Raw genomic sequence first — 26,566 nt, 5'->3', positions numbered from 1 at the left:
GGTAACCAAAGAATCATTTGTTAACTTTGTAGGTCCAGCGATAGAAAGTGCATGTAGCAAGAAGTTATTATTCTTTTCACATTGGGTGGTGCATCTTCTGCCGCATAACCATTCAAAGCAGTCCATAAAGGACCTAAGCCAATTTCAAGAAGGAAGAAAAACACAATATTTGCTCCGAACTGATGCCAGGTGCCAGTATTGGTCGAAACGACATAAATCACACCTGGTGTGATGAAAACACCTTTTATATTGTTTTCTTCTGTTTTATACAATCGGGCTGGGGAAAAAGTTAAATGCCCTTTCCCAAGTGTTTCAGTTCGCACGGTAAGGGCAATAAGAAACGTGGTCGAAAAACAAATAGAAACTGTGAAGTAATAGAATATTGTAACATCTTTTTTGCTTCACGAAAAAAAACGTCGGAAACGAGGATGATATGGTTCCTTTTTGGTAGATAGGACATTGCACCAATGTTCAGGTGTTTCGCTCTTAAGCATAGAGGGCACGTGTTTTCCAATCTTTGAGCAAATCTATGTCTGCGTCGTAGTACCATTGGTTCTTTTTCTTCAAGATCTTCCCCAACTGACGTTTTTCGATTAAAATAAATTCTGTCCACGAATTTATGGAAAACCGACGCACCCAGGCAACGCTGCGTCTTATCACGCTTCGTTCAATGCGGATTATCGCATCAATGCTCGTTTGATGTTTGGGTTCAAATAAACATTGGTCTATTTAAAAGTTAAATTGATTGCTAGAGCACGGCGGACGGTTTACCTCCCGCAGAGGCAGTGGCAGCATTTGTTTTATAGGATGTTGGTTTTTCGTTACCACGTTCTTCCTGCTTCTTGATTTCGGATTTCGGGTAGGGTCGGTTATTTGCAGCAGCGAACATATTTGCACTATGCCCTGGCACCCAAGGGCGAGAGAGAACTGTGTGTGCCAAACAAATTTTCCGAAGGCCGTTGCGTTTTTACGAGGGAAATGGGTTGCAGTGAAAGGGAAGCTGAGTGGGATGGAACGCAACTGTGCGGGGAAAGGGCAGGTGAGGAGGAAAGGTTCTGTTTTGTTGGGTCGAAATTAAACGGGAATCGATCGTAAGTGGCTAAACTGTGTAAGGTGTGATGAAAAATGTTTGCATAATACATAGAAAGCTTTAGAATCGGTGTCCTGGTTTCAATGGCCCATGTCGTGTGGTGTAAATTTGAAAGTGTTATTTTATGCTTTTCGAATAGAGATCCCCAACTGTTTTTATCGGAATTGTCGCCACACGTGACTTTGTTTTATTTCTAAAAGCTCAACTAGGCTTAGTGGTCAAGTGTTTCTCTTACTGCACTTAATGTAAAACTTGAACTCAAGATAAGCTTGTGAGGATAACTTAAGTCAAAATCTTTTGAAATGAATTGTAAACCAAAATTATTGACTGCGCTGCAACGCTGACGAACAGCTGACTGAAAACATCGCCTGGTTGGCGATGTTATTGAACAAAGTGAAGTGGAAGATCATATGAGGCAAATTTGTTATGGCCTCAACTATTCATGTAATATGTTTTATTTCAAATTCAATTATTACACATTCCCGCTAAGAACTAAGCTTTATTATCTTAAAAGATAACGATCAAACCGAACCCCAAATCTAATGCTAGTGCACGCTAGTATATACTAAGTGAGCCGCATGTTTTTAGTAGTAGTGATACACTTTTGCCGGCAGCTTCGCGCACACTTTTTTCAGCGAAGCTCGCCTGGTAGTAGTCACGAGTGCGCCGCGTCGATTACGTCACCGTTTGTGACGGCGGCGCGTCTTTGCGCGCACGGTAATAAGGGACGCGAAAATCGCGATTTCAAGTCAGTCCGGTACGAGATTTGAGCAGGCGAGGAAGGCTCGTTCTCGGTTGCGCGAAGGTTTTGTGCGGATTTTGGTTCGGGTGTTTTTGCCCGGTCTGGTTCAACGAGACGAGAGGGTGAGTGATCTCATCAGATTGAATTAATCATGCCGTATGGATCTTGATGTCGCTGCGACCAGATGTTTCTCGGTTGGATTAGTGAAATTCTACCTACCACACTTCCATCTAAAATGGTGAAAATACAGCATTAAAATATCAGCTGATAAGAACGGCTGCTGAAAACAGTATCTACCAGTATAAGGTCATGGTTTTATCAACGAACAAAGTGCAGATAACGACAATCACAATGGTGATTCATTAGTGAAGTGCGGTAAAAAAGGAATTTTGGATATTTGTTATCTGCCATGCCTACTCTTTTTTTAATGGAAATGAAACATGTGCGATCTTCCTATATTATGCTGCCCTTCGACATAAAAGCAAAGATCATCCTCGATCGAGAGCTTTCCATTGAGTTGTGTCACTTTGTACGCACCCGAGTAACAAGAATATCCATGTTGCGCTATGAAAGGGGCGTTTTTCATGGTATCATCGGGCTCCTGATGGAACCTGCGAAATATGTAGGTTGCGTGACAAAAACGACGTGACGCGATGTTTTTTATACAATGCGCGATGTTTTAATGGAGGCGATGTTTTCAATATACATATTGTCGTCATATACAAAGGAAAATTCCCAAGTCGTAATTTTATATTAAACGAACATTTTTTATTCAAATATATTTAAGCACTTTACAAACCGTTTGTTCACTTGGAGCCGCAAGCTTGGGACCGCAAAAATCAACCATCTCCTTGCACCAAACTTTAATTCCACCGATGACACCGCGGTTGAGCTTCTGGTGCCGCTGCTGCGTTGAACTTTGGAAGAGAAAATGAACAAAAATTAACATAGTTTGGATTCTTTCTGATTATAATTCATCTCAATAACGTTTACTTACCGAATATTAACGAAAACTGCCGTTATATTACTCTTTTCTTCACATTTTTGGTGAACTGCAATTTCACTCTGCAAGCGGTGGCAAAATCAAAACAACTCTGTTGACAACAGGCAAAACTGCCCAAGGCCTATAAAGCTGTAGGTTGGTTTAATTTGGATTGTTGACATTTGGTTCAAATTCATAAATGATTGTCAAAATAATATTTTATTTTTTCTTCATCGTTTAGTAATTATGAGCAGTGTTTGAAGTGATGATTGATATAAAACTGAACACATTGATTCTATGTGATGCTCAATATTTGAATCTGGTTCACTTATTTCACTTTCAGTCACTCAAAAAAGTGTTTTTCAATTCTCCACCACACTTCTACGAATGAAAGTAATAGCTCGGTAGAATACCCATGTTTTTGACTTAATATTTTGTTTCTTTACATTATGAATCAAGATGAATCATGGTATGAGTGACGTATAGCTATTGTTTTGGTTTTTCGCATTCGCTGTAATCAATTAAGCCGTACACAAAGAACATAATAGCGTTACGTTGTCGATAGGCGGCTGTGCGAGCGATCGTTCTTACTCTCGCAACTGCTCAAGATAAAACAAGTGCAGTGCCAATTTTCAACCTATTGATCGAGTATATTTACTGAAGCAAGAAGTTCAAGAACTTCCTGCGAAGTTTGATTTCGCCTGAGATGCGCGAGAGAAAGTCCCTTACTGCGTTTAACGCAGCAATACATAGAAAATACTGACAGTTAAGAAAACTGATTTCACTGGTATTTAATATAACTCATTTTTTAAGAGCCTTCATCGTAGCCATGGTTAAATTTTGATATGAATCAATTCTCCGATTCAACTTCAGGGTTTTTATGGTTTGAAATGTTTAACGTCATTTACCAAACCTACCCTGTTTAACACGCCTTGGTCCGAACCTGTCCGTGTTGCAGTTCTATCTGCAAGTATGGGTCCATCAGGGGTGGGATGGGGAAATTCCTCCTGATGCATCGCTTCGTCGCGGTGTTTTGTTCGCGATGTTGTGCTACCGCTTGCAAGTATAGACTCGCGGAGAGGAGCACTGGGGTAGCACTTTCATCGCCCGGGCGTTTTGTATGGAAAAAGTTGCACCTAAACCCGCCGTCGCGCAACTTTGTTCGTCGGGCAGTGTGTGCGTGCAACGCAGTATAATCTTGTAGCGAAACGTGAATGTCGCGTGCACGCACGGCGTTCGCGACCGGCACGATTTTTTCTTTGTATTTATAGGATTGTGCGAATGAACTCGCGTGTATAACATGTTGCTTTACCCTATCGTGTTCAGTGTTTGAGGGGGCAAAGATCACTTAGAAATTGGTGGTACATAAACCATTATTGCGTCCTTGAGAGCAAGAATTGCGTACATGATCTTGCCTTTGGCAAATTCTGCGCGCTCATGGCCGTCTTGTGGGTTGGTTAGTAGAAATCAAGTTTTGATGTGGTTCATACACTGCTGGAAAAAATTTTCTTGTCACGTGTTTATGTACGTTCAGTTGAGGCAAGTGAAGGGTTCTGATTGCTTCAACCACATTCGTGCGGTATGATGAAAACGTTTGGAAAACGTTTGGAAGGCTGCTCGAAACCAAGGCTTACCTCTACACAGCACGCAATGCAGGACGCAAAGAACGAAACGCAGCGTGTCCACTGACCTTTGCGTATCGATTTTCTTATGGCCCGTGCGTGCGTGCAAAGTGGCTAGGTTTCCGTTTTTATTTGGATACCTGTTCAACCGGTCTCGTGGAAAACTGGCCAGCTCGATTGGTGGTCGATGAAGCGGCTTTTATCCCACATTAAATTACTTTTATCACTCGTAAATATCTAACCGCCTGATGATACTCCCGCGCTTCTCGGGAAAGTGATGGAAAACTATGGTACGACGATAAAGCAAGCTACAAAAAACAGAGTTCCAAGCCATTAGCTTGTGTGGGAGTGTTTCGTGGTTTTCCGGTCGAAACGTAGCTTTTCAATTCTGCTGGTGGAAAGCGAAAAAAGCGATCGGTAAGAAACGATTCATTTGCTTTGGACGAAGGACAATGTTTTTCCTTTTCGTTTCTAGTCGATTGTGCACATGTTTATCGATTCTCGTTTGGGCAAAACAGCGCTCTATGGCTGGAAAAATACAAAATAAATCAAATCGAGAAGATGTCTGGATTGTGTGTGTGCTCTTTAAGCACCTCAATACACGTTTTTCCACTGGTGCACTAATTTATCACTACGGAAGCTTCCAGCAAGCCGAGTGTCCTTATTATGGTGTTCCACATGGCCACTTAAGCTATAAAATAAATCCGAGCAAAATTTAACCCAATTGAATCGTGCATTCGAGAGTGCGTGATCGAGCTCTTTGAACTGTGGAGATAGTGCTGTAGAATGCCACACATCACGATCATGCTGCAATGTTTATTAATTTCTGCCCTTAAGAATGAACTTGTGGCTTGTGAGGTATTTTGTTAAATTGTATTCGTCCTGATAACATGCAAGCATTTGAAATGGTGCTTGTCAGACAGAAGGACATGACAAACATGCACTGTTTTCATTAATATTGAACATGTTTTACGTCTTTTGCAGATATTATTGCGTCCACTTACTGACCGAAAAATTTGGGCTACATAACACCAACACAATTGAGCCAACCGGTTAGAACTAGGCCGAGAAAATGTTGTCTTACTTGTACACGTACCTGACGAATTTGCCTCGATGGCACCTGGTCGCGATCGTCCTGGTTGGGTACCTTGTATACTATCTGATGGAGGTGGTCAAGGTAAGTTAGATTAGTTTAGCGAGAGAAAGCGAGTGTTGATGTATTATATTATTTACTTTCATTTGCCATCGACAGCGCCCAATCCTGGCCGCCTCGGATGGTCCGTTCAAGAAGTACCTTCGCAAGCACATTCCAACCCTAGAGCACAAGTTTTGGCCAACGTTCTGGTGCGTGGAAAGTCGCGCGCAAACCGTATTTGCCAGCATCCTGCGCTCGAACATCATGCCGGACGTCGAGTATCGGCGTGAGGTGCTGACGCTGAAGGACGGGGGTCAGGTGGCGCTCGACTGGCTCGAGGCAAACTGCGACCCGGAGGCACCGATCATTATCATTCTGCCCGGGTTGACGGGTGAATCGCAGGCCGAGTACATCAAGTGCCTGGTAACGGCCGCAAACCGTGCCGGCATTCGGACGGTCGTCTTCACGAACCGTGGACTCGGTGGGGTCGCCTTAAAGACGCCTCGACTCTACTGCGCGGCGAACTGCGAGGATCTATCGGAGGTGGTGAAGTACGTGCGATCGGCACACCCTCACGTGCGTATCGGTGCTACCGGTATCTCGATGGGTGGACTAATCCTGGGCAACTATCTCGCTCGGAAAAGCGACGAAGCGAAATCGATCCTGACGGCGGCTACCATCATCTCCGTGCCGTGGGACGTACACAAGGGTAAGCAGTGAAGGGCCATCGAAAACCTTGAAGTGTCGTGTTAGAGAAGAGTTTTCCCTGGGCTCCTAAACAAATCGCGTTTCAATGGAGTCCACGGGCAGAGAGGAAATAGCTCCAAACGGGGGCGGGTAACCAATGGTTTATGAATAATTTCACGAACCCAACGGTTGACATTTCCACTCACACGCTGGCATTTCAGTAGAATGTTCCAATTTTATCGATTTCCCTTCTAGTTCACACGAGGCGTGAGGATAAGAAACCGCGTCGGAAACCGTGGATTCCATTTGCCACTTTCCCACCTAGTACCAATGTCGGTCGGTCTGTTTTAGTGTTCTCTCCCCACACTCGCATGAATAACCCCGGATTTAGCGAGGGGTGAATATTGTTTAGGCGAAAGATTAATTCGAACTTGCTGAAAAAAATCAAATCTCAAGGGCAACGCTCGTCTGCGGTGCCGGCGTGTTAGCTATGCCGTGTTATCAGTTGGCGGCACACAAATTCGCGTTTTGTGTGACCTGATAAAGCGTTGCGTTGAAGTCCACGCTAATCATCATGTGTCGCGTATTCCACGTGCGTCGGCAGAGCTTAGGGCTAAGTTTCTAGAAACTTCAATTGGTGTTTGTTCGAGATTAAACTATATCTTTTAGTTATCCAAGTTTTGAGAATGCTTGTTCCTTTGTGGTAGTAATTTAACACACATCTTTCCAGGTTGTGCCAGCATCGAGCAACCCATACTGAACAACCTTCTAGGACGACATCTTGCCTCAAGCCTCTGCCGTACGGTTAGCAAGTACGATATCCTCCGGGGCGAAGAATTTGACTGGGACATGAACCAGGTGCTACAGGTATGTGTGTCTTATCAACTCGGCTGTATTAGGCAAAAACGAAACAGCGTCGGAAACAGTGTTTGATTGATTGTCCATTATTTTCGACTTGTATTACAGAGCAAAACAATTAAACAGTTCGATTCGTCGTTCACGTCGAAGCACTTTGGCTATAAGGATGTCGACAGCTACTACTCGGATGCTACGCTTCACAACAAACTACACCAGATTAAAGTGCCTTTGCTGTGCCTGAGCGCAGCGGACGATCCGTTCCAGCCGCTCGAAGCGATCCCGGTGAAGGCGGCCTCCAAGTCGTCGCACGTTGCCATTCTCATCACAGCCCGCGGTGGCCACATAGGATTCCTCGAGGGTTGGTGGCCAGCAAACAAGGAACAATACATGGGCCGAATATTTAGCCAGTACTTTGCCGCCGCCCTGTTCGATCCCGATAACGAGTTCTACCGGACGGCGCAGCTGATGATGGAGCACAATCTGACCACGTCCACATCGGTGCCAGGTTCGCCGAAAGTACAGACCCCGCCGCCCTCCCCGGTTGCAGCCGCCAGTGCGATACGGAAAAAGTCCATCCCCTTCTAATGACGATTGGAGCGCGGTGCTTCCGTATTGTCCGGTGCGTGAAGCTGAGGGATTCGGGCACATGGCGCGACGTCCCTGCTTACCACAAATCAACCCTTATTGACTCTCTCGCTCACACACATTCGTTGCTTGCCGCTATAGCATGGGTTTCCGAAAAAGGAAGCCTACTTTAAAACCACACGTCCAAAGCTACACGCCGATCGGTAGCAAATGTGATCATTCTGCGAAGCGTTACTGTAGGCACTACTTGAAGGGTGATTAGCTAATCGCTTGAGGGAAGGAATTTTAATGTTAAAAATTTCTTTTCATGAAGGTATCGATTTCCGTGTACGCGCGCTGTCCTTGGAAAAGGTGTTACATCGATGGAAAGTCGTAACAAAAATATTTGTGATAGAAGGAAACACTTAAAATTGATGTACTGAGGAAGTTACTGTATGCGTTTGCTCTTGTTAGCAAACTTGTGTGACATAGTCAACAAAGAAGGAATATCGTAACACATTGAAAAAAGAAAACTAATTACATTTAGGCACAATGCTAGCATATGAATAGAACTAATGTTACGTAATAGCTAGATGAAAAAAAGTCATTCTCTCCTCAGGTTACAAATTTGGACCGACATCAACCTAGTTGACCAAGAACAAACGTGTTTCATTTGAACGACAACGTATACAACAAATTAGACAACAGCAATACTTCACGTTCAAACCTTCTCGTTTAAGAGTATTACCATTAGGTCGCTAGGACGTTATAAAAGTGGACAATTTATGCGTTCTTTAAGGACTAAGTCTGAAGCAGTCTGCAGAGCTTGTTGTAAAAAATAATATATTTTAATAAGTAGGGGTTGGCTTACCGTTTGCTTTTATGTTAAAACACATTTTAATCACATCACATGTTAAGGACTTGAATTTAATTGTTCAACCTTTTTCCAGCAATAAAAGACTCAAATAGTAAATGAATAAAAAAAGAAACAACACGATATGATGAAATCGTTGGTTGAAATAGTTTTTAAGTAATAAGGTAGACCATTTAGACTTCATTCAAATATATAATATATTATGCTTTACCAATATTGAGTTTTTCACATTTAAGAAATTTAAAAAGACTTTTGCATTACAGTTGAACGGTGCAGTATTGTTGCAGACACTGCAGCTACTGGAGTATGAAGAGAGAAATAGAATTGCATACTTGAAGCATGTAGAAAGGTTGTTATAAATTCATATTTTCGTAGGAGAATGTGAATTAAATTTAAGAAAAAAATAAAAAAATAAAAATTAATTGTACGTAGCAATGTGGAGCCCATTGGTGCATTGAGGACGTAGAAAGGACTTTCGGGAAGAAGTAGTGATAAACTTTCAACATTAGGTAGCAATCAACGATGATCGGTAGTCTGATCTCTTCTATATTAACTTATTTAACATATCCTAATATCAATTAACTCTTACCCAACTAGGCATTGCTGATGTCGATCGAGACCATAAACATTTGAAACAGAGAGGCGTACATTATTCGGTTGAAATTGATTTCACAACTTTTCACATAAAATGATGCTGGTCTCTAAACGAGTTTATCTCATAAAACATATTAAGTGAGCGGTATTTTCAGATGGAAAGTAGCACTAGAGAATTGTTATTTCGTTAGCAACGTCATTTTGAAGCGAGCTCGTGCTTATAGTTTTACAAAGTTTGAACATGTTACGCAATTATAATGCATTTATCTTGTTCTTAAAGGAACGTTAACAGCCTCTAAATACTCTGAGGGAAACCTGTAACAAACAGAGGGCAAGAATTTGAATTGAAATAAAGTTATTACTGATCTTCAGTACTCAGTTCGTTCAATTAATTTGTTTGAATTTAACACGTGGGTTAACACGTGGTGGGTATTCATGTTGGTATCAATCATTCTTATCTCAAACAATGTAGAGCAACCTCGATGGTATTAACAGAAGCCACAATAGCAATGAGAGATGTAATGAAAATTGTAATGTCCTTTAAACAAAAAGAAAATAGATTTGTTGATTCAGGATGGCGCAAAGCACGGTTGCCGACCCCTGAAGGTGAGGTTCATCCAAATTCATCGGGTATTGTTTTGCATGCGCTGTCAAACGCAAAGTGACGTGAACGTTCCAACCAAAATAAAACAACCACCAGCGTTCGGAACGGTGCGTCTTATCGCTTTATCAGTTATTTCGTTTAATTTTGTCACTGTTACCGAATGTGATAGCGATAGGTAAAATCTCCATGCTTCGAATGCCGCTGTAATCGTGTTGAACCAACCGCGTAAACCCCGCTCAAGTTACTCGGAGAAGTCCTTGGATTACGGTGAAAGTTCAGAAATGGGAAAGTTGGTCTAGCGGAGACGTGACGAATGCACAAACAAAGCTTTTTGTGTCCACCCAAGTGTATTTCGGTGACAATAATCTGCTTCGAGTAAACCTTCCGAGTTCGATAAGAGGAGCAAGTTAAAGACTGCGTACGAAGATGTCTTTCAAAGAGCTCGTCGAACCGGAATGTGGAGGGGCGAATCCGTTGATGAATCTGGGCCGAGCGGTGCGCCGCGATGTTGCCTTCCAGGATGAAGGGTTGGCTGGCGGTCGGAGTTCCTTCGCCGGGGGCGATCGTGAGTTGGTGAACGAGTTTATGGGACAGATTGCTCCGGCACCCCAGTCCTTCCGGATGGACGTGCTGTTGAAGGAGATGCGTGAGATCGACGCACAGAACTTTCATCGGCAGCAGCAAATCGTACCGGGACCGGCAGTAATCGATACGGTGGCCAGCGGAGGTACCGCTTGGGTGGAACAGTTTCACAGTGAGGCTGCCCAAGCGAGAGCGGAAAGTAAACTTTCGAGTGTAAGCATAACCATTCGCGGTCAGGAAAGGATTGCGACCGTGATTAATCATGTTTTTGTTTCTATCTGTGCAGGTTTGGTCACAGTCACATCTCACTCCGATACAGGGCGCAGTAAACGTGGGACCTAACAATATCCTCTACACGAAGGACTTTTTTGATGTACACGACCCAACATCGATGGAGCCCGAAGGGACCTCCATTAGGCAGGCGGCAGGAGAAATGTTAGCGGAAGGTTATGCCGCTCGAACGCTTAACAACGAACGAATGAATCAGAGTGAGGTAAGCTTATGCCGAGTAAAAAAATTCGTTAATGCGGCTGGAAGTTGATTATGTTTGTAATTTGCAGTTTTTACGATTTATGAGCAATGTTAGAGCCGGCAATATTCGCATTCACGGAGGCCAGGTGTCCAGCAGCGTGTGGGAGAATCGTTTCGACGAGTTGGAGGCAAGCTCCTCAAAGGGTAAAGAGGAACATTTGCAGCAACAGCCTACCGAGGCAAACGTGCAGAAGGAACAGGACGAGGAGGAGCAACGGGCGGACGATGACTGGGCGAAGGCATTTGAGGCGGACAAGCGAGAACAAGATGAGGCATCCGATAACTATAACAAGCAATTTTGGGAGCGCCTGCAGGACGAGTGGCGCACGCTGTCGGAAAGCGAGGGTCAGCATCCGTGGCTGTCGGAATTTTCCGACTACTATGATCCCTACAAGGAGTACAAGTTTGACGAGGAGAACCCGATGCAGGACATAGAGAATGCGTTCGCGAAGGGTAAAGCATTCCTTGCCCAAGGGGACATCCCGAGCGCTGTACTTTGCTTCGAGGCGGCCGTCAAGCACGATCCGGAGAATCCGGAAATTTGGGAACTGCTTGGGTTTTCTCAGGCGGAAAACGAAAAAGATCCGAATGCGATTGCCGCGCTTAATAAGGCACTCTCGTTCAATCCCAACAACGCTCCGGTGCTGATGGCCCTGGCGGTGTCGTACACGAACGAGAGCATGCAGAATCAGGCACTTCGGATGTTGGTGCGGTGGATGAAGTGTAACGGAAAGTACGAAGCATTAGTTCCGCCCGAGATGGTGCAGGCGCAAGAGTCACCGCTCGCTAGCTCGCTGATGGGTGGCCCGAACTTACAGCAAGTGCAGGAACTGTTCATCAAGGCGGTGCAGCAATCGCCCAACGAAATCGACGCGGACATACAGGAAGCACTTGGGGTATTGTTTAATCTTTCCTCCGAGTACGACAAAGCGGTCGATTGTTTCCAGGCCGCAGTACAGGTGCGCCCCGATAGCTCCAAGGCTTGGAATCGACTTGGTGCAAGTTTGGCCAACGGGAATCGATCGGTTGAAGCGGTCGAAGCGTACCAGCGTGCACTGTCCATTCAGCCGGGCTTCATTCGAGCACGCTATAACGTGGGCATCATCTGCATCAACCTGAAGGCTTACCGGGAAGCGGCGGAACATTTGCTGACGGCACTCAACCATCAGGCCACTTCGATTGCACGATCCGGTTTGAATGTGGCCTCCCCAGCGAACCAGATGTCCACCACGATCTGGACTACGCTGCGCATGGTGTTGTCGCTGATGAATCGTCAAGATTTGCAGCCAGCAATCGATAACCGGGATCTGGAGACGCTCAACCGAGAGTTTTCGATCAGCAACGAATAGCGGAAACTGTCAATGCTGCCGAGTAGATATGGTCCTGTGACCTTTCAGCTGGAGATGGTGATGGACGATATACAAACTAGACAAACCGGGTAGGGGTTATGCTTAAGGTTCCAACGTTCTGAGTGGATAGGGCAACTGGGAAGACACGTGAGATCAGAACAAAATAAGTACTACTAGTGAAATTAATGAGCGTATTGCCGGGGGACACGAGGTAATTTTTCTTTTTCATACGGGGCTTTCAACGACCGAAGGGGATTTTTTCTTCATTTAGTATAAACTAAAACAACATATACGAAAGTGCAAAAACAAACAGATTGACCAAACGCTTGCATTAGCTGTGTGTGGAGATCAGAAAAGTGGACCACCATCCGAACATGTGCAGATGGGTGGGCATTGAATTTGTTATAAAAAAGTACCTAAGACATTGCGATAACTCAAAAGAACATATTAGCAACTACATTAAATGATTCTACAAACAAGCTTGGGCCGGATGAGATCCAAAATTAACTAAAATGATAAATAAAAAGTGCAATACGTACGTTAAAAAGACATCGAGTATTTATACTGATAAATTTCTTCTAGGAAATACTATAGTACTATAGTATAGTGGTCATTCAAAGAACCAAATGATGGTGATCTTAACAAACTGAAACCGTACTTTTGGGTCGCAGTTAAATTTATGTTGGAAATAAGATAAAAATTTGAAATGTAAAAATCTTGTGATACGAGATGAACATCAACTTTGACAGCTGGTATGTTCATTTAAAATGAAGTTGCCGGTGTTGTGAATTGCATCGTAAATATTACTATTCATTCGTTCTTTGGAGGTCACCGTCGGCGGATCGCGCTTGGTGTTTAAATAGTTAAAATTAAAAATCTTTTAGCTATTTAAGTGTTATCCTCCAGTTTTTGCATCGTCATTGTGTACAGTTTTGTTTTTCGTAAAACGATTCATATCACCGTAAGGTTTCCTCCAACATGGCAGCACTTACGAAAGGTAAATATCATTGCCGTTGCTGTTTGTATGCTGTACAAAACTTTACTTACTTCAAGTAATAGTTATAATTGACTTACATTTTGCTTAATATCATCAATAGTAGTGCTTGTTCCGGGTTTAGCGTGGACTTTGATCATAAGTTATCATCTACCTTCGCGTGAACAACTTCGCGGGGTCAAAGTCCGATCAATGACGTAGAGAAAGTAGCATCGTTATTTTCCTTTCCTTTTAATGCCAGCATCCGCAGAAAAAAAACAACTATGCTGACAACAAATGTTTTAATTCCATTCTTTTTCATACTTTTCGACGTAAAAGGCTTAAAATGGCAGGTCGAAGGAAAACACATGACTTGTGAAAATTTTTCGGCTGCCCAGGTTTATCACCGCAAACATTCACAGATTGTTAGCGGGTAATGGAGTGGTGTTGATATCGCTGGCCGGTGTAAAACATACTAGAGACAGGTTGATAAGAAACAGTGGGACTGTGGTACAATTCGTCTCCTTCCAAGGCAAGAGTATTTTAATAGGCCAATGGTGATAATCCTGATGGTTGAGGGAAAGAGCGTTTTTTGTTTGTCGAACGGAATGTTCCTGATGTCCATCGTTATCTGATTCGATCTGATTGTTCTCTTTTCTCATTTTATTTAATTTATACAGGCGTCTTTATTGTAGCAGCCAAGCGAACTGCCTTCGGTACTTTCGGTGGGGCGTTTAAGAACACCAATGCTACCCAGCTGCAAACGGTGGCGGCCAAGGCAGCTCTCGATGCCGCTGGGCTGAAGCCGGAACAGGTCGATACTGTTAACATCGGACAGGTGCTGGTTCTGTCGTCAACGGACGGAGCTTTCCTTCCTCGTCACGTCTCGCTCGGATGTGGCATTCCGATCGAACGGCCAGCGCTGGGTGTGAACCGGCTTTGCGGATCCGGTTTCCAGGCAGTCGTGAATGGCGCACAGGATATTCTGGTCGGTGCAGCACACATTTCACTGACCGGTGGCGTAGACAACATGTCCCAGACGCCCTATACACTCCGTAACAGCCGCTTTGGCATTCCGCTTGGCACGAGCCCAGCATTGGAGGACGCTCTGTGGGTATGTTTTGTGGTTCCTAATGACCTCGTACTCCAATTATTAACATTTTTATCATCTGCTCTCGTTTCTAGACCGGTCTGACCGATTCCTACTGCAAGCTCCCGATGGCGCTGACGGCGGAAAATCTGGCCGAAAAGCACAAGGTTCCCCGGGAGAAGGTGGATGAGTTCGCGTACCGCTCGCAGCAGCTCTGGAAGAAAGCGAACGACGAGGGTGTGTTCAAGTCGGAAATTACACCCTTCAAGCTGAAGGTCAAGGGCAAGGAGGTGGACTTTGCCGTCGATGAACATCCGCGTCCCCAGACCACCTTGGAGGGGCTTGCGAAATTGCCCTCGTTGTTCAAGAAAAACGGTTGTGTCACCGCTGGAACGGCTTCGGTATGAACAAAGTTAAATTTTTATGCAAATAACAACTCTTTAATGACCTTGCTTTCTTGCATTTTGATTGCATTAGGGTATCTGTGATGGTGCTGCTGCGGTAGTGGTGGCATCGGAAGAGGCCCTCAAGAAGTACAACCTCACGCCGCTAGCTCGACTAGTAGCGTACAGCACCGTTGGTGTCCCGCCAGAGATCATGGGCATCGGGCCGGTTCCGGCGATCCGTAGTGTACTGAACGTCGCTGGTCTGAAGCTGGACGATATCGATCTGGTGGAAATCAACGAAGCGTTTGGTGTGCAGGCTTTGTCCTGCGTGCAGGAACTTGGTATTGATATGAACAAGTTCAACCTTAACGGTGGCGCGATAGCCCTTGGACATCCTCTCGGTGCATCCGGTTCGCGTATTACCGGTCACTTGGCACATGAGTTGAAGTAAGTGTAATAACTATCAATTCTGGTGCAGTTGTTAATCGTATTTTCCTATTTCTAGGCGCAAGAATCTTAAACGTGCTGTAGGTTCCGCCTGCATCGGAGGAGGCCAGGGTATTGCTGTGTTGCTGGAAGCGGTTTAAATCGATTATGGGAAAAACCTCGAAAAGAAATGTTCCACTTGTGTGAGTTCTACCTCCGACATTGATATGCGGTTCTTTAAAACATTTTGAAGAAAAAACTTGATATAAAGTGTGAACTTCATCATTTATTTTGTACAATTTTAAGATGGTAGAAGCGATAAAAAATGCATTTCTATAGATTTCTAATCTGGTGTTGCGTATCCTTGTTTCTCGTTTTATTTTCCATTGTCCCACGGATGTTGTTTGTTGCCAAAGAAGTGTTCATAACCACCCGAAGAATTCAGTAAACAAATTAAAATTCTTTCTACCGGTTTCCAGAATACCAGAAATAACTTAGTCTTTGTCTGAAGCTATATCGTGTGTGTTATTTATAAGGTTTTTTTTATGTTGTTAAGAGCATTATTGTTTTTTAAATTTTCTTTTTTCTCTATCCCCCTGCTTATAACCGGATTGGTCATCCACCATATTACCAGTGGAGATCATTAACCCGACGCGCCCGATGTCAGTCAACAACCAGGTGGATGCAAATTAGCGTACGTAAAGAGGGCAGCAAGAAGGTCCTGATTAAAAAAGAAACACTTTTGCTTTCGTCTGGATTCTGATTTATCTACGTTCGATCGATGGTGAGTTTGCGATCGCTCTCGGAGCATTGCTTAGCGCTCGGCATAAAATGAGCCCGATGACAAGAGAGTTTTAATGTTTTCATGCGCTTAAGTCCCATTGCAGTACGAGCCTTCAAGACACGTGTCTTCAAGAAAGGGGATTTCCCTTGATGAATAGCAAAGAATGTTTATTTGTGCATTTTTCATGGATTACTACTTTACTCTGTACTGCAAGCTAGATTTGTTTCGTAGGTTAATCTTTAATATCGAAGACAGCCATATGTTTCGATCACGCGCTAAGACAGGTAAAGCGCTAAAGATCTTCGATCTTCATTCCACAGAAAGAGCACGCGAGAGCGAACACACTTAAAAGCTCGCTCGCGATCTCTCATTTTGGCGCTGGCCCCCCTTGGGGAGCCTGTGGTGGGGCCAGATCCAGCTACGAAGCCGTCGTTTGAGCCAGTTGTCGGCCGAATTGGCTCACGGACGGACGCGCGGCATCGTACGGTTTCGAAAAAGGCTGACGTTTTCCGTCCAGTGACTTTTCACGCGCAGTCCGCTGTTAATCGTTCATCGTATCGTCGTGTGGAAGGTGTACTAGAAGATCATAATTAATGTCCCTCTGCTGTTGCCACAGCGCAGTGACATTTTGCTGACTTTTTCGGTAGTCGTTTGTTTGGTGTTTTGTATGCAGTTTATTGTTTCTCTCTCTCTCCCAACCAACGATCGCACATCGATCAAGCGTTAGTGCACACACCAAAAGGTATGCAATTTTATGCTGGGTGACCCCAGGCCTACATACGACAGTTTGTTTGTTGGTTACCCTCTTATAGGGTCAGCTTCCATTTTTTTCTCCTCCGGCGTTGGGGGAAGACGAAAAGCAAGAAGATAGTGCCGTTCCATTGTGTCTCCTTCGAGCTAGGTGATCTCCATTTTTCCGACCTTCTTCTTTTGGTGGCAGGAGCTTCGTTTGTCGTTCGATTGTCTTTCGTCCTCGTGCTCTGCGATCCGGTTTCGTTCGCCATCGCGGAGGAATAAACTGTGTGGTGTGTATCCTGCCATACATGATCTTCGGTGGACGTATCTTCCATGTGTTCCTCTTTCAGCCGCCATTGCATTATGAACTTTTGATATACAGTCCTTAGTTAAAAAGTTAGATTCAACAGAACTTCACGAAAGTGATTAATTTTTAAGATATTTTCCTTTTTATCAAAGGGCATGTTCCGCACCTCTTTCTGTTCTGTTGTTTCTGTTGAAAATGTAAAGAGGCCCCCTTCATAATAGTATTTAAGGAACATTAAATTTATCTTTGCCGCTTTGAAACTTACGACGAGTTTCTTCTTCGGCAACCAAGTTGGTGATGGGAAACTCGATCGGCGGAAAAAGGAAATCACGCCGTTCGCGTGGGTGCGACACGCGCCAATTCCGGGTCGTGCGTGCGTGCGAGTGAGTGAACGTGGAAAGCCCCGCATGCCGGTGTGCGATGCGTTGTGGCCATAAAAAAAGGTGTGCGCGAAAGCGAACCTCAAATAAATGGTGGCAAAACTGGAGAAATGCGCGAAAACCCAATAGTGTACACAAGTGAAATGGCGTGGAAAAGTTGTGAGAAACCAGAAAAGAATGGAATGTAATATGCGGTCGGAAAATGTGGTCAAATAAAAACCGTGGAATTAAAAATTTTACATTTCTGTGGATGAGATTTATAAAAACTGAAGTGAACATGAAACTAATTGAAAACAAATGGTTAATAAAAAAAATATAAATCAATATAAATGAAAATAAGCAGAAAAATAGAACATTCCTTAACAAACAAGTTCAATTATAAGGTGCCAGGCGACACAGTAAATAACTGAACCTCCCCTAAAGGAGCAACATTGGAATTGAGTGCAGCGTGAAAATGGACGTGCTTTGTTGAACTACATTTATTTTATGGGCAAATCGCGGCTGGCCAACTTCCAAGCCTTCGAATTCGGCTACCGTGCACTCATTTTAGGTCTGGATGCACACACAGGTTTGGATGCTTGGCGCGGATGGCGTGCTTCGAGGCCACCTCCATTTTTGGTTTTATTTTATCCCGTTGGATCCAAGATGGGGCAGTAATGAGGAAGATGGCGAACGGAACAAAAGAAACCGCATTGGAAGCACGTGTTGCAATGAATGTGTCTGAGGCAAAATGGAACCGGTCCGGAAATCGATACAGCAGTGCTCCCGTGACGTCGGTGGAACAGACGATAAGCAGGAAAAGTACTGACCGCCGTCTCGCCGGTGCAGGTGGATATATCCGTACGCCAAGTGGCCAAGGTGTGCGCTCATTTTAAAAAGGCCGCCAGGAGCGTACGCGTGGCTTAAGGCAGCCAACAATCTGGGCGGGCAGATGGTCAATTTGGAAGCGAAGAGTATAACGATAAAAAAGCTAAAACAGACGCTACAGACCAAAAAGCCGCGCCGCTGGCCACCGATAATTAGCACCCATTAATTGTGGGGTGTTTTATTTTCATTAGGAGCGTGAGAGTGGGATTTAACATTACATCCCCGACGCCTCCGCCGGAACCGAAAACAGGTTGTGATTAAAAGCACCCCAGCAGCGGCCGTTTGGTGTTCCGTAAGCGGGCCAGGAATCACAGCACCTTTTGGTTTTGTTGCGCTTCTTTTCCGGGGATTACTGCTGATCCGGATGATTAAGTTTGGGCCATATATTTTAATTTCGGTGTCGATTGACATCGGCCGACAATTCGAAACATAATAGAGTTAGTTCAACTCGTTATGATAAGATTTGTTGTTGATTATTCACTGTTGGACAAATAGGTTCCGGATTAGATTAGAGTTGATGAACGCGCCTTTTCTTTTGCACTAAAGTAAAGCAGTTTTAGGCATCAGAAGTGTTTTAAATTAATTAAACGAAAAAAAATACTGTTAAAATATGACGAAAAAACCAATGCTAATCACTTGGTTTAATACCTTCCTTGAGTCGAAATAATATTTTGACCGATGTGAAATGCCTGATTATATATAATCACCGTGCAAATCCAACCATTGCTGCTTGGTGGGAGCTTATAAAAACATGTCAAAAAAACCGTGGAAAACGGCACTGAATGGCTTTTGTTTATGGGTTGTTGTTAAACGAGACTGTCACGAGGGTGTCAACGGCAGTTTGTCTGCCTGCGCGGCCTGACGGAAGCAGGCCTACCCTGCCACGGCACTTGAAAACCGACCTTGGCCAACGCGTTTGCCAGGTGTGACAGTTTTTCCCATTCTTGCACCCCACAATCCGACAACTGATGGCTGCGGCAGCGTAGAGATTAGCCCCCGATGGACCCGCGAAGGACGGCCATGGTTTAGCGGAAAGCGGGCGCAAGTCCGAAAACCACACCGGAAGTGGCCGGATGCGGGCGCATGGATTCATATTTTATTTTCGCACTTTATTTCGCCACTCTTAGCGGCGCCATCGGACAACGGCGGCCGCCCCGCAAACGATATATAAATGGTAAAAAGTTGGTTGCGATTTTATCTGCCTGCCCAATTTCCGCCAAACTTCGGGCACGCGGAAAACAATGGAACGTCGGGGGAAATTTTGGTTCTTGTTTTCGCGCGCGCTCGAACTCCTAGCCAAAGTTCATACTGTCGCCACCATAAGGTTCCCGGGAGGCGCCAAAGTGGACGGTTGAAAATGGAACCTTCAGCCAGTAGGAGCGGATGACGATTGGCTGTTTGGCCTCCGGAAAAGGGAGGAAAACACTTCTCGAGTATCACAATTAAATGGCAATGTTTATGAACGATCAATTCTTCTGACGGCCGCCGATTGAAAAGTGATGCCGGCCGCGATTTCGACGAGGGAAAATTTATCGTTTCCGCTCAGGTGTTGGGGAAGTTCTTCGGCTCTGGGAATCGGCTCTGGCCGTCATTGGCAGCCGTTAGCCGTCAACAAAATTGACATAAATCCACCGGCGAGAAAAAAAAAACTCAACCAACCAAAAATGTATGGATTTCATCTCGGAATCCAAATCACTCAAACGTTATGCCAATCGTAAATAATAAAGTGTAGAGCTGTGGCTGTGACATTCCAGCACGATGATGTGAAGTGGCATTAAATTTTATACTGGGTAGAAGAAAAAAAAAACCAACAACGACATCGCCCGCGAAATCGGCTTAGCACGATGGTCGGTCGGCTCGTTGAGTTTGGTTTTATTTTCGGATTATGTTTATGGATCTATGATTTTCGAGGCACTAAACATAAAATGTTTGTTTTCCGCTTCGCGCCTGATTTCAGCGCGATGCTTTAGCTTAGGCTCGTTCGATTGATTGGTGACAATCGAATTAGGTAAAAATATCTATTTTAATTTTTAAATTCTTAAATTTTACAGAAGAAAAATCATTTATTCTCAATTTATATTAACGGCCTACTTAGTTCTGATTGTAACAAACCTAATTACTTCGACGAATCATCATTTTAGTGGATTTTAGCAAATGCTCACACGTTCTAAAATAACTCCAGTTAAATCCGATGTTACACTCAACGGTCGGGTTGGAATTGTATTTGCCATTCAAATTGCTGAAACAATAGTTTAAAACGCTGCATCGGTTAATTGAAAATTGTAAACCCTTTCCTCAACCGTTCACACCTTACCTTTTCGTGCACCAGGGAAACTTCCAAAACCACCATCCACCCTGATGTAGCGAGGCACAGTTCAACTCCGAGCTGGTCCCATTGGTCGCTGCACTTTGCGTCGAGAATGGTGCACCCTCTTGAAGACGCAGCGCATCTCCGGCGGTTCCCGAGTACTCGCCGAGCGATTTGATTGCGTACCGTTCCGACTCACTTCCGATGCGAAAGTGGCTGTAATGTGCATGTGCAATCACACCTTCGAAGTCTTCCAGCACGATGAGCAACTCGTGGTGATGGCGCCGCAGCAGGTCGTAGAGCGTTTCCAAGCCCATCCAGTGCTCTCCATGCGGGTTTCCGAACCCGTTCCGGTACTCCGTCCAGTTGCGCTGGAAATCCGTCGATCCGTCGAACCGACGCTGGATCGGAGTCCACAATGTCTCCCGAAAGACGCCCGGGTGGTTGACAACGTACTGCAGGTGGTTCGTTTCTTCCTTCACCAGCCGGGTTATGCGTGTAACAGTTTGCTCGTGTGCACTTAGGACATTGTTTTCATAATTTGCAATCCGAGGTAGGAGCGATTCCTGGATGAGCTGCTTCACATCCGAAGTGTTCTGCTCGCAGGCACGTTCGGCGATGCTTTCCAAGCCACTGATTCTTGTTAAAATATCCCCAAGCTTTTGCTCGAACGCAGTTCTTGTACTATTCGCAAGATCTTCAATCCTAGAGAGTATTTTTTCTTCGATTCTCGCAATGAGCTTTGCCTCGATACGTGATTCGAATGCCGCAAGGTGTGCCTTTAACCATTCGGATCCTTCCGGCTCAGTTCCAGCAGTATGTTCACTCCTGCTTTGGCTAGGAAATAATCCACAAAACACCACAAAAATGAGCACTTTTGCTATGTTTTTCACCATTCTCTGCTATAGAGCTTTTATTCTCGGGTGATCTGTACTCGGGTTTAATGCGTATTAAAGGAGATCTTTCCTCGGTCAACTTCGTAGCACAACTGACAAACTGATTCGACAATAACAATCCTTATCAGCGATCAATTTTGTGTTCTACAACTTTCAGTTTGGTTCTGCTTCTTATTCCAATCGTCACTAACGATTGCATTATCAATTGTGATTCATCCCAGATCGTTCATCGTTCTACTCTACATTCCTCTCGGAGTGTGTTAAATCTTCCTTTTCTACTTAACAGAATCATTTTCCGTAATGTTTCCATGCGTGAATAACCACAGCTCAGCTGTTAAAACGTTGCCGCATGTCCGCTCGATTGCTCTCGAACTTTTTCGGTGTCAGGATAAGGAATGCTGTTTGCATTGCGCGCTCTTCGCCTTGGCACCGGTCCAATGAATGGGCACTCCACCTATAGGCCGGTATGGTATTGCGAAAATATCGCCACAGCATCGCTTGTGCCGGCGCTCCATGTGCCCTGCCCAACGAGTCCAACGCACGATGGCTTCACCTCCACCGAGAACCGATGGAAGTGGACGCGCTTTACACGAGCGGTGTGTGGCGAAAGTCGGAGGCCCCGGACTCGGGTTTGCCAACATTTGTTTCGGGGTGGACGAATGATTTATGCGTCTTGTTATGGGAGCTCTGGGTTAGTGGACGAACTTTTGGGGTTGGGTACGGTTCGCTGCATGCCAGCATGGACGTTTGTCGGTTAGGCTTTTTACGTTCATACGCGAGCGGAGTTCCTCCTGGGTTGTCTACACCCTGTCGACCCACTAGAATAGTTACAGTCGTGAATCTGGGTGTTTTTGCACAGAAAGACTTCTAAAGAGTTGCAATGGCAAGGGTGTGGAGAAAACTTGCAACATTATTCACTAGTTATCTAGTTTATTGCTAGACTGAAGACATTTCAGGGAACATACTAGGTTCCCATTTTTACAGCGCATCTAGAAATACAATAAATAAGTTACATTACCAGTTTATTTAACGATACAAAACATAAGATGTGTGTACAAATTTGTTGTATTCCAAACACCCAAACCCATGCATAATTAAAATAAAAGGCCAGAAGTAGCAACTCGAGCCACGGTTCAAAGTTAGGTAAACCTTCAAAAAGCTGTTTCCATCCGCAGCAAGGATATAAATTGGAGGCTAATGTCCACGACTCGTTACGGCCACCCGCGCACGACATTCAAATTCGTTCAGTTTCGATTCCAGCCATCGGATAATCGATTATTGGCTACACCAACCTGTTCTGACGTTCCCCGATTTATCCAATTCCGAATGCTTCCGCGATGCAGGCGGCCAGGAACCGGCAGCAAACGGGGTTCAGTACCGCCCCGGACCAAACCTCCCGGTGGCTGTTAAACGATGGCGTAACGGGCATTTGCTCCAAATTTGAGTTTTGCATCCGCGCTTCTGGTGAGTGTTTTCGTGCGAGGCGTACTTTCACTTTTGGGCCATCGTACTGCACTTTTCTGCATAGTTGTTGGCGCACCGGGACCCTGCGGGAATTCAGCGGGAGTTTGGAGCGAACTGACGGGAGCGCAGGGAAATTGCTGGCAAGCTTTCTTTGCCATTTTAATGGGCCGCCAACGGTTCGGGAGTAACGAGTGTATTGTCGAGTTTGAATACCAAAATCTCATGGGCAACGTAAAGGGAAGCGACCGTTGAGGGTTGTGAGGTCAGGCAGGTTGGCCGCATAAACGTTCGGACAATCGGTTCCGTGGCAGTAATAAGCGTTCGAATTGGCCACCGGCGTTCCTGCATTCCACTCACGATCCTAAATCGGGGAAGCGTAGACAGATCGACAGATGGCGATCACTTTGTCGAGTTGGTATTTCCGTTCTCCGTACTGGTCCTAAACTAAATTCCCTAGCGAACTACTTTTCCAACAACCACTGCGATGTCTTTATCTTCCAATCTAACATTCGGAGGTACTTGTCGCGTTTGAACACTATTTCGGTCGGCGGAACTCCTGGGAGGTAAAGTCTCCTGACACGAGTCTATTCAAAGATCTATTGCGGTTCGGACCGACAGTATTGTGTGCATTTGTGCATAAATTTCGTCCACTCGTGCCCGCATAAATAGGCTCGCGGGTCCAACCAGCTTCGCTCGGTGTAAGGCCGTGCCACAGTATGCAGAAAATGTGACGTGCTAAAAATCTACATCTCAATAAACAAATCGATGGCCAACCGGGTGAAGATGGCATTCGTGTACGTCTCGCATTCACACTGCAGTTCGTTGGCTCGGTAGTTGGCGGCCTCCGATGTCGCCGTCTGGAAGAAGATGCGTAACGTCGGGCTGCCCCCAGGTCGTCCACTTTCGGCCAGACGGTGAGAAAACTGCACGGTGAAGTGTATTGTTTACATGACTTTACATGCAAATGATTTTGCCGGCGTGCATTACGCAACGGTTTGGCAATGGGTTTTGTCGATGATGGTGGCTCCCATGTGGTGTCTGACGTTGCGTGAGATGCGGTGGAGGTTTGTTGACCAGCAGGGCTATCCAATGGCTAGGCCTGGTCAGACTTCGACGGCTTATTGAAGAGATGAAATCTGACATTGTCATTAATTAAGCCAAGCGCCGTTTGCTCGCTTAACGAGGTAGCACTTTCTATTACGTCGATTACTTCGTGAGTAATAGTAACCCTTACGGATGAGTTTTAATTTCATACAGTGATTCCCTTTTTTGGAAGACTTTCGTCAAGGAATACCGTCAACAGGCGCGATCGATCTTGACCCAATCCAGTCCGATCTTTTCCGATAAAACCCCGCCAATCCTGCGAGACATGACGCCTTCCAGGGGCCTGAGGTGAATAAACTCCAGACGCCTTTTTATGGGACTAGTTTTGCGATAATATCCTGCTCGTTGTCTGCAAGAACCTCAGTTATCATCCTGTGAACGAGTTTTGTAGATCGAACGAGAGCGATTCTCATTAGTCCAAGTGTTGCCTGAGGAGGTTATGTCATCGGGAGTTACTTTTAGACCTACTGCTAGTTCGCTCGAAATGTATTTTACGATCCACAAACTGGATTTCTTGATGTTGCTGGATAATGTTCGGTTCGTTTGGATAATAATGTCAGGATAAAATTAATCCGTCGACCTTACGGGAATCGCCACGCTAATGGCGTGTTAATGTGGCGCCAGGCCCGAGAGGTAGTCCTTGAGAATTTTAAAGTGTTTTGACACACTCAGCCCGAAGAGTGAACACGCGGTTCACGAACTACGTCAAGTGGATGTAGGTTTTTGCATAATATGTGACCAGACTTTTTATTTTTGTTAAAAAATTAGGTTTTTAAAATTTGAAACGTAAAAGAAGTCACTGATACGCACCTATACAGCAGTTTTATTCCTCGTGTGTCTTACTACATTTTTTTTCAATTGTAACACAACTTGTTCCACGCCCTAAGGTCAACCGAAGCTGCTCGGTAAGTGTGACCGTAACGGTCACAATGGCTCGGCCCCACGAATGCAAGCGTTGTGCAACGTCCTTTGGCCCGGCTGGCTAGTGACCTGGGCACAGAAGAAGGAACTTGCACGCGCAGAAGCAGCAGCAGGAGCCGATGAAGCGGAGGAACGCAAAGCGGCCAACATAAATCTCATATGACAGGTTAAAAAATTACAGTCTGGCGTTTTGTAGTTGCCTCTTGGTGCAAATACGGCCTGGTTTAGCGGCAGCATACCGGGCACGATTCCCACCGGCGGCGGAGGCGCTACCGGATCGGGTTAGGTCTATTCTAGGTCAAACGAGATACTACACCCCGTCGTGGTGTTCGACGGTTCAGACGGGCCAGGATTGCGTTTGACGCTTTGTTTATCTTTCTCTTCGTGCAGAAGTTCCAAGTTCAGTCACCCTCGGCGACGCTGAACTCTGATCTGAACTGGAGGCAATAATTATCTAATAGCTGCCCGACATTAGAAATTTGAACGGGGATGGATGGTGGAACGAGCCGGCGCTCGTGATCACCTTAAAAAATCGTTCAACCTGAACTTCACACAACGCCTTACCATTTACTCGTTCAGCGAGAAGCACAGGGTGATAGTCTTGAACAAAAAACATCAGTCGATCCTAACCTACCCTTCCCCAGCGGGTCGATATGTAGCTCTAGTTCACGTGCCTCCAGCCCCGGCTCCCCCTCCCTGGCCGGTGGATTTGCCGGAGCGATAGATATGTAGGTTAAGCAGGTGGTTGCCACTTGTGTTGCCGTTCCAAAACACAGCTGATTGCCGCAGGGTGTTTGTGCCGCCATCGGCTCGGAACGCAAAACCATGAAATGGAGCCTCGAGGTGGTGAACGAAACAAAAAACCACAGCATAAACATCATGCCTCAAGACATACCTCAGGGAGGGACACTCAGGTTGATCCGTGTGCGGGAGCACCCTTATGTTTGGATTGGAGTTTTGTGTGCAAAGTTGTGCTACAATTATCACCGATGGTTGGCTTCAGTTGAGGTTTTTTGCAAAAAAGGAAAAGAAACTCAGACCCTCGAATAAAGATTGACCGATAGGACGGCCCCTCGCGCCGTAAATGCAAAACAAAACAATCTCATTCGCAACCGTTAAATTCAAATCACACCCCATTGGGATGGAGTTGATTTCTTGTGACTGAATTTGGTGCGTTTGTGGATGGTTTGACGTACTGCAACCGTTTGACTTGAGGGTACACTGTGGTAGAGATTTAGTCATGGGTAACCTAAAAATCAATCACAATGCCGCTGATAGAAGAGTTTTCACCCAACAGCATACGATCTCCCCAGGCATACGATACTAGGCCCCCGAGGTGTCGGCAACGGGTGCTCAACTATATCGATGATGTTGTGAAATGACTTGAAGCGCCACCCTTTTGAAAGCAAATCACCTCATGATTAACGACGATCGTAATTACATTATATTGTGACCGTAAAGCGTCAAGAGTAGGACCAATGGAGTCACTCTCGCCCTTCCCCCCCGGCCGAAGGTCCAGTTTGAGATCCAGTTTCTTAAGCGATCGTTATCGTGCGCCCATCTCCTGGAGCTCAGAAGCGATCGGACATGGGTGAATTACAGCGTTTTGCACCCTCCCAGCGGCCCAAACCCCAGATTCCCGAGTGGTCATTGTGGCTGTCGAACTTACGGTTTCACTTTACCGCTGCAGGCAATGCGCACACCAACTCCC

At 45.2% G+C, this 26,566-nt stretch overlaps 4 protein-coding genes across 4 annotated transcripts in view; all 4 read left to right on the top strand.

Moving 5' to 3' along the window:
* Window positions 1–5,508: 5,508 nt before the first annotated feature.
* LOC131263059 (phospholipase ABHD3) lies at window positions 5,509–9,516 on the top strand. Its single transcript, XM_058265195.1, has 4 exons — window positions 5,509–5,613; window positions 5,689–6,280; window positions 6,989–7,125; window positions 7,225–9,516. The coding sequence occupies exons 1-4, from the start codon at window positions 5,509–5,511 to the stop codon at window positions 7,699–7,701; spliced, it is 1,311 nt and encodes a 436-aa protein (XP_058121178.1). The 3' UTR covers window positions 7,702–9,516.
* A 324-nt stretch (window positions 9,517–9,840) lies between these two features.
* Window positions 9,841–12,758, top strand: LOC131262673 (peroxisomal targeting signal 1 receptor). Its single transcript, XM_058264727.1, has 3 exons — window positions 9,841–10,547; window positions 10,621–10,827; window positions 10,895–12,758. Exons 1-3 carry the CDS (start codon window positions 10,179–10,181, stop codon window positions 12,212–12,214), a joined length of 1,896 nt encoding a protein of 631 aa, XP_058120710.1. The 5' UTR covers window positions 9,841–10,178; the 3' UTR covers window positions 12,215–12,758.
* A 285-nt stretch (window positions 12,759–13,043) lies between these two features.
* On the top strand, window positions 13,044–15,429 carry LOC131267038 (3-ketoacyl-CoA thiolase, mitochondrial). Its single transcript, XM_058269787.1, has 5 exons — window positions 13,044–13,211; window positions 13,868–14,301; window positions 14,373–14,678; window positions 14,755–15,110; window positions 15,169–15,429. The coding sequence occupies exons 1-5, from the start codon at window positions 13,193–13,195 to the stop codon at window positions 15,248–15,250; spliced, it is 1,197 nt and encodes a 398-aa protein (XP_058125770.1). The 5' UTR covers window positions 13,044–13,192; the 3' UTR covers window positions 15,251–15,429.
* Window positions 15,430–16,327: 898 nt separating this feature from the next.
* The window catches only part of LOC131262052 (uncharacterized), a 54,823-nt gene continuing 44,584 nt past the window's right edge, over window positions 16,328–26,566 (top strand). Inside the window, exon 1 of the mRNA XM_058263965.1 lies at window positions 16,328–16,615. The gene's annotated coding sequence lies outside the window, so the exon portion shown is untranslated. The remainder of the gene's footprint in view (window positions 16,616–26,566) is intronic.

Source organism: Anopheles coustani, chromosome 2, assembly GCF_943734705.1.
Source record: "Anopheles coustani chromosome 2, idAnoCousDA_361_x.2, whole genome shotgun sequence".
Lineage (NCBI taxonomy): Eukaryota > Metazoa > Arthropoda > Insecta > Diptera > Culicidae > Anopheles > Anopheles coustani.
The sequence above is the reverse complement of the archived record's forward strand: the minus strand, read 5'-3'. Positions and strand labels throughout refer to the sequence as shown.

Excerpts from the sequence above, each read along its gene's own strand:
- LOC131263059 (XM_058265195.1), top strand. The coding sequence starts at position 5,509 with ATGTTGTCTTACTTGTACACGTACCTGACGAATTTGCCTCGATGGCAC. Across the intron at positions 5,614-5,688 it reads ATCTGATGGAGGTGGTCAAG|CGCCCAATCCTGGCCGCCTC; the intron begins GTAAGTTAGATT and ends TGCCATCGACAG. Across the intron at positions 7,126-7,224 it reads ACATGAACCAGGTGCTACAG|AGCAAAACAATTAAACAGTT; the intron begins GTATGTGTGTCT and ends CTTGTATTACAG.
- LOC131262673 (XM_058264727.1), top strand. The coding sequence starts at position 10,179 with ATGTCTTTCAAAGAGCTCGTCGAACCGGAATGTGGAGGGGCGAATCCG. Across the intron at positions 10,548-10,620 it reads CGGAAAGTAAACTTTCGAGT|GTTTGGTCACAGTCACATCT; the intron begins GTAAGCATAACC and ends CTATCTGTGCAG. Across the intron at positions 10,828-10,894 it reads AACGAATGAATCAGAGTGAG|TTTTTACGATTTATGAGCAA; the intron begins GTAAGCTTATGC and ends TGTAATTTGCAG.
- LOC131267038 (XM_058269787.1), top strand. Across the intron at positions 14,679-14,754 it reads TCACCGCTGGAACGGCTTCG|GGTATCTGTGATGGTGCTGC; the intron begins GTATGAACAAAG and ends TGATTGCATTAG. Across the intron at positions 15,111-15,168 it reads CACTTGGCACATGAGTTGAA|GCGCAAGAATCTTAAACGTG; the intron begins GTAAGTGTAATA and ends TCCTATTTCTAG.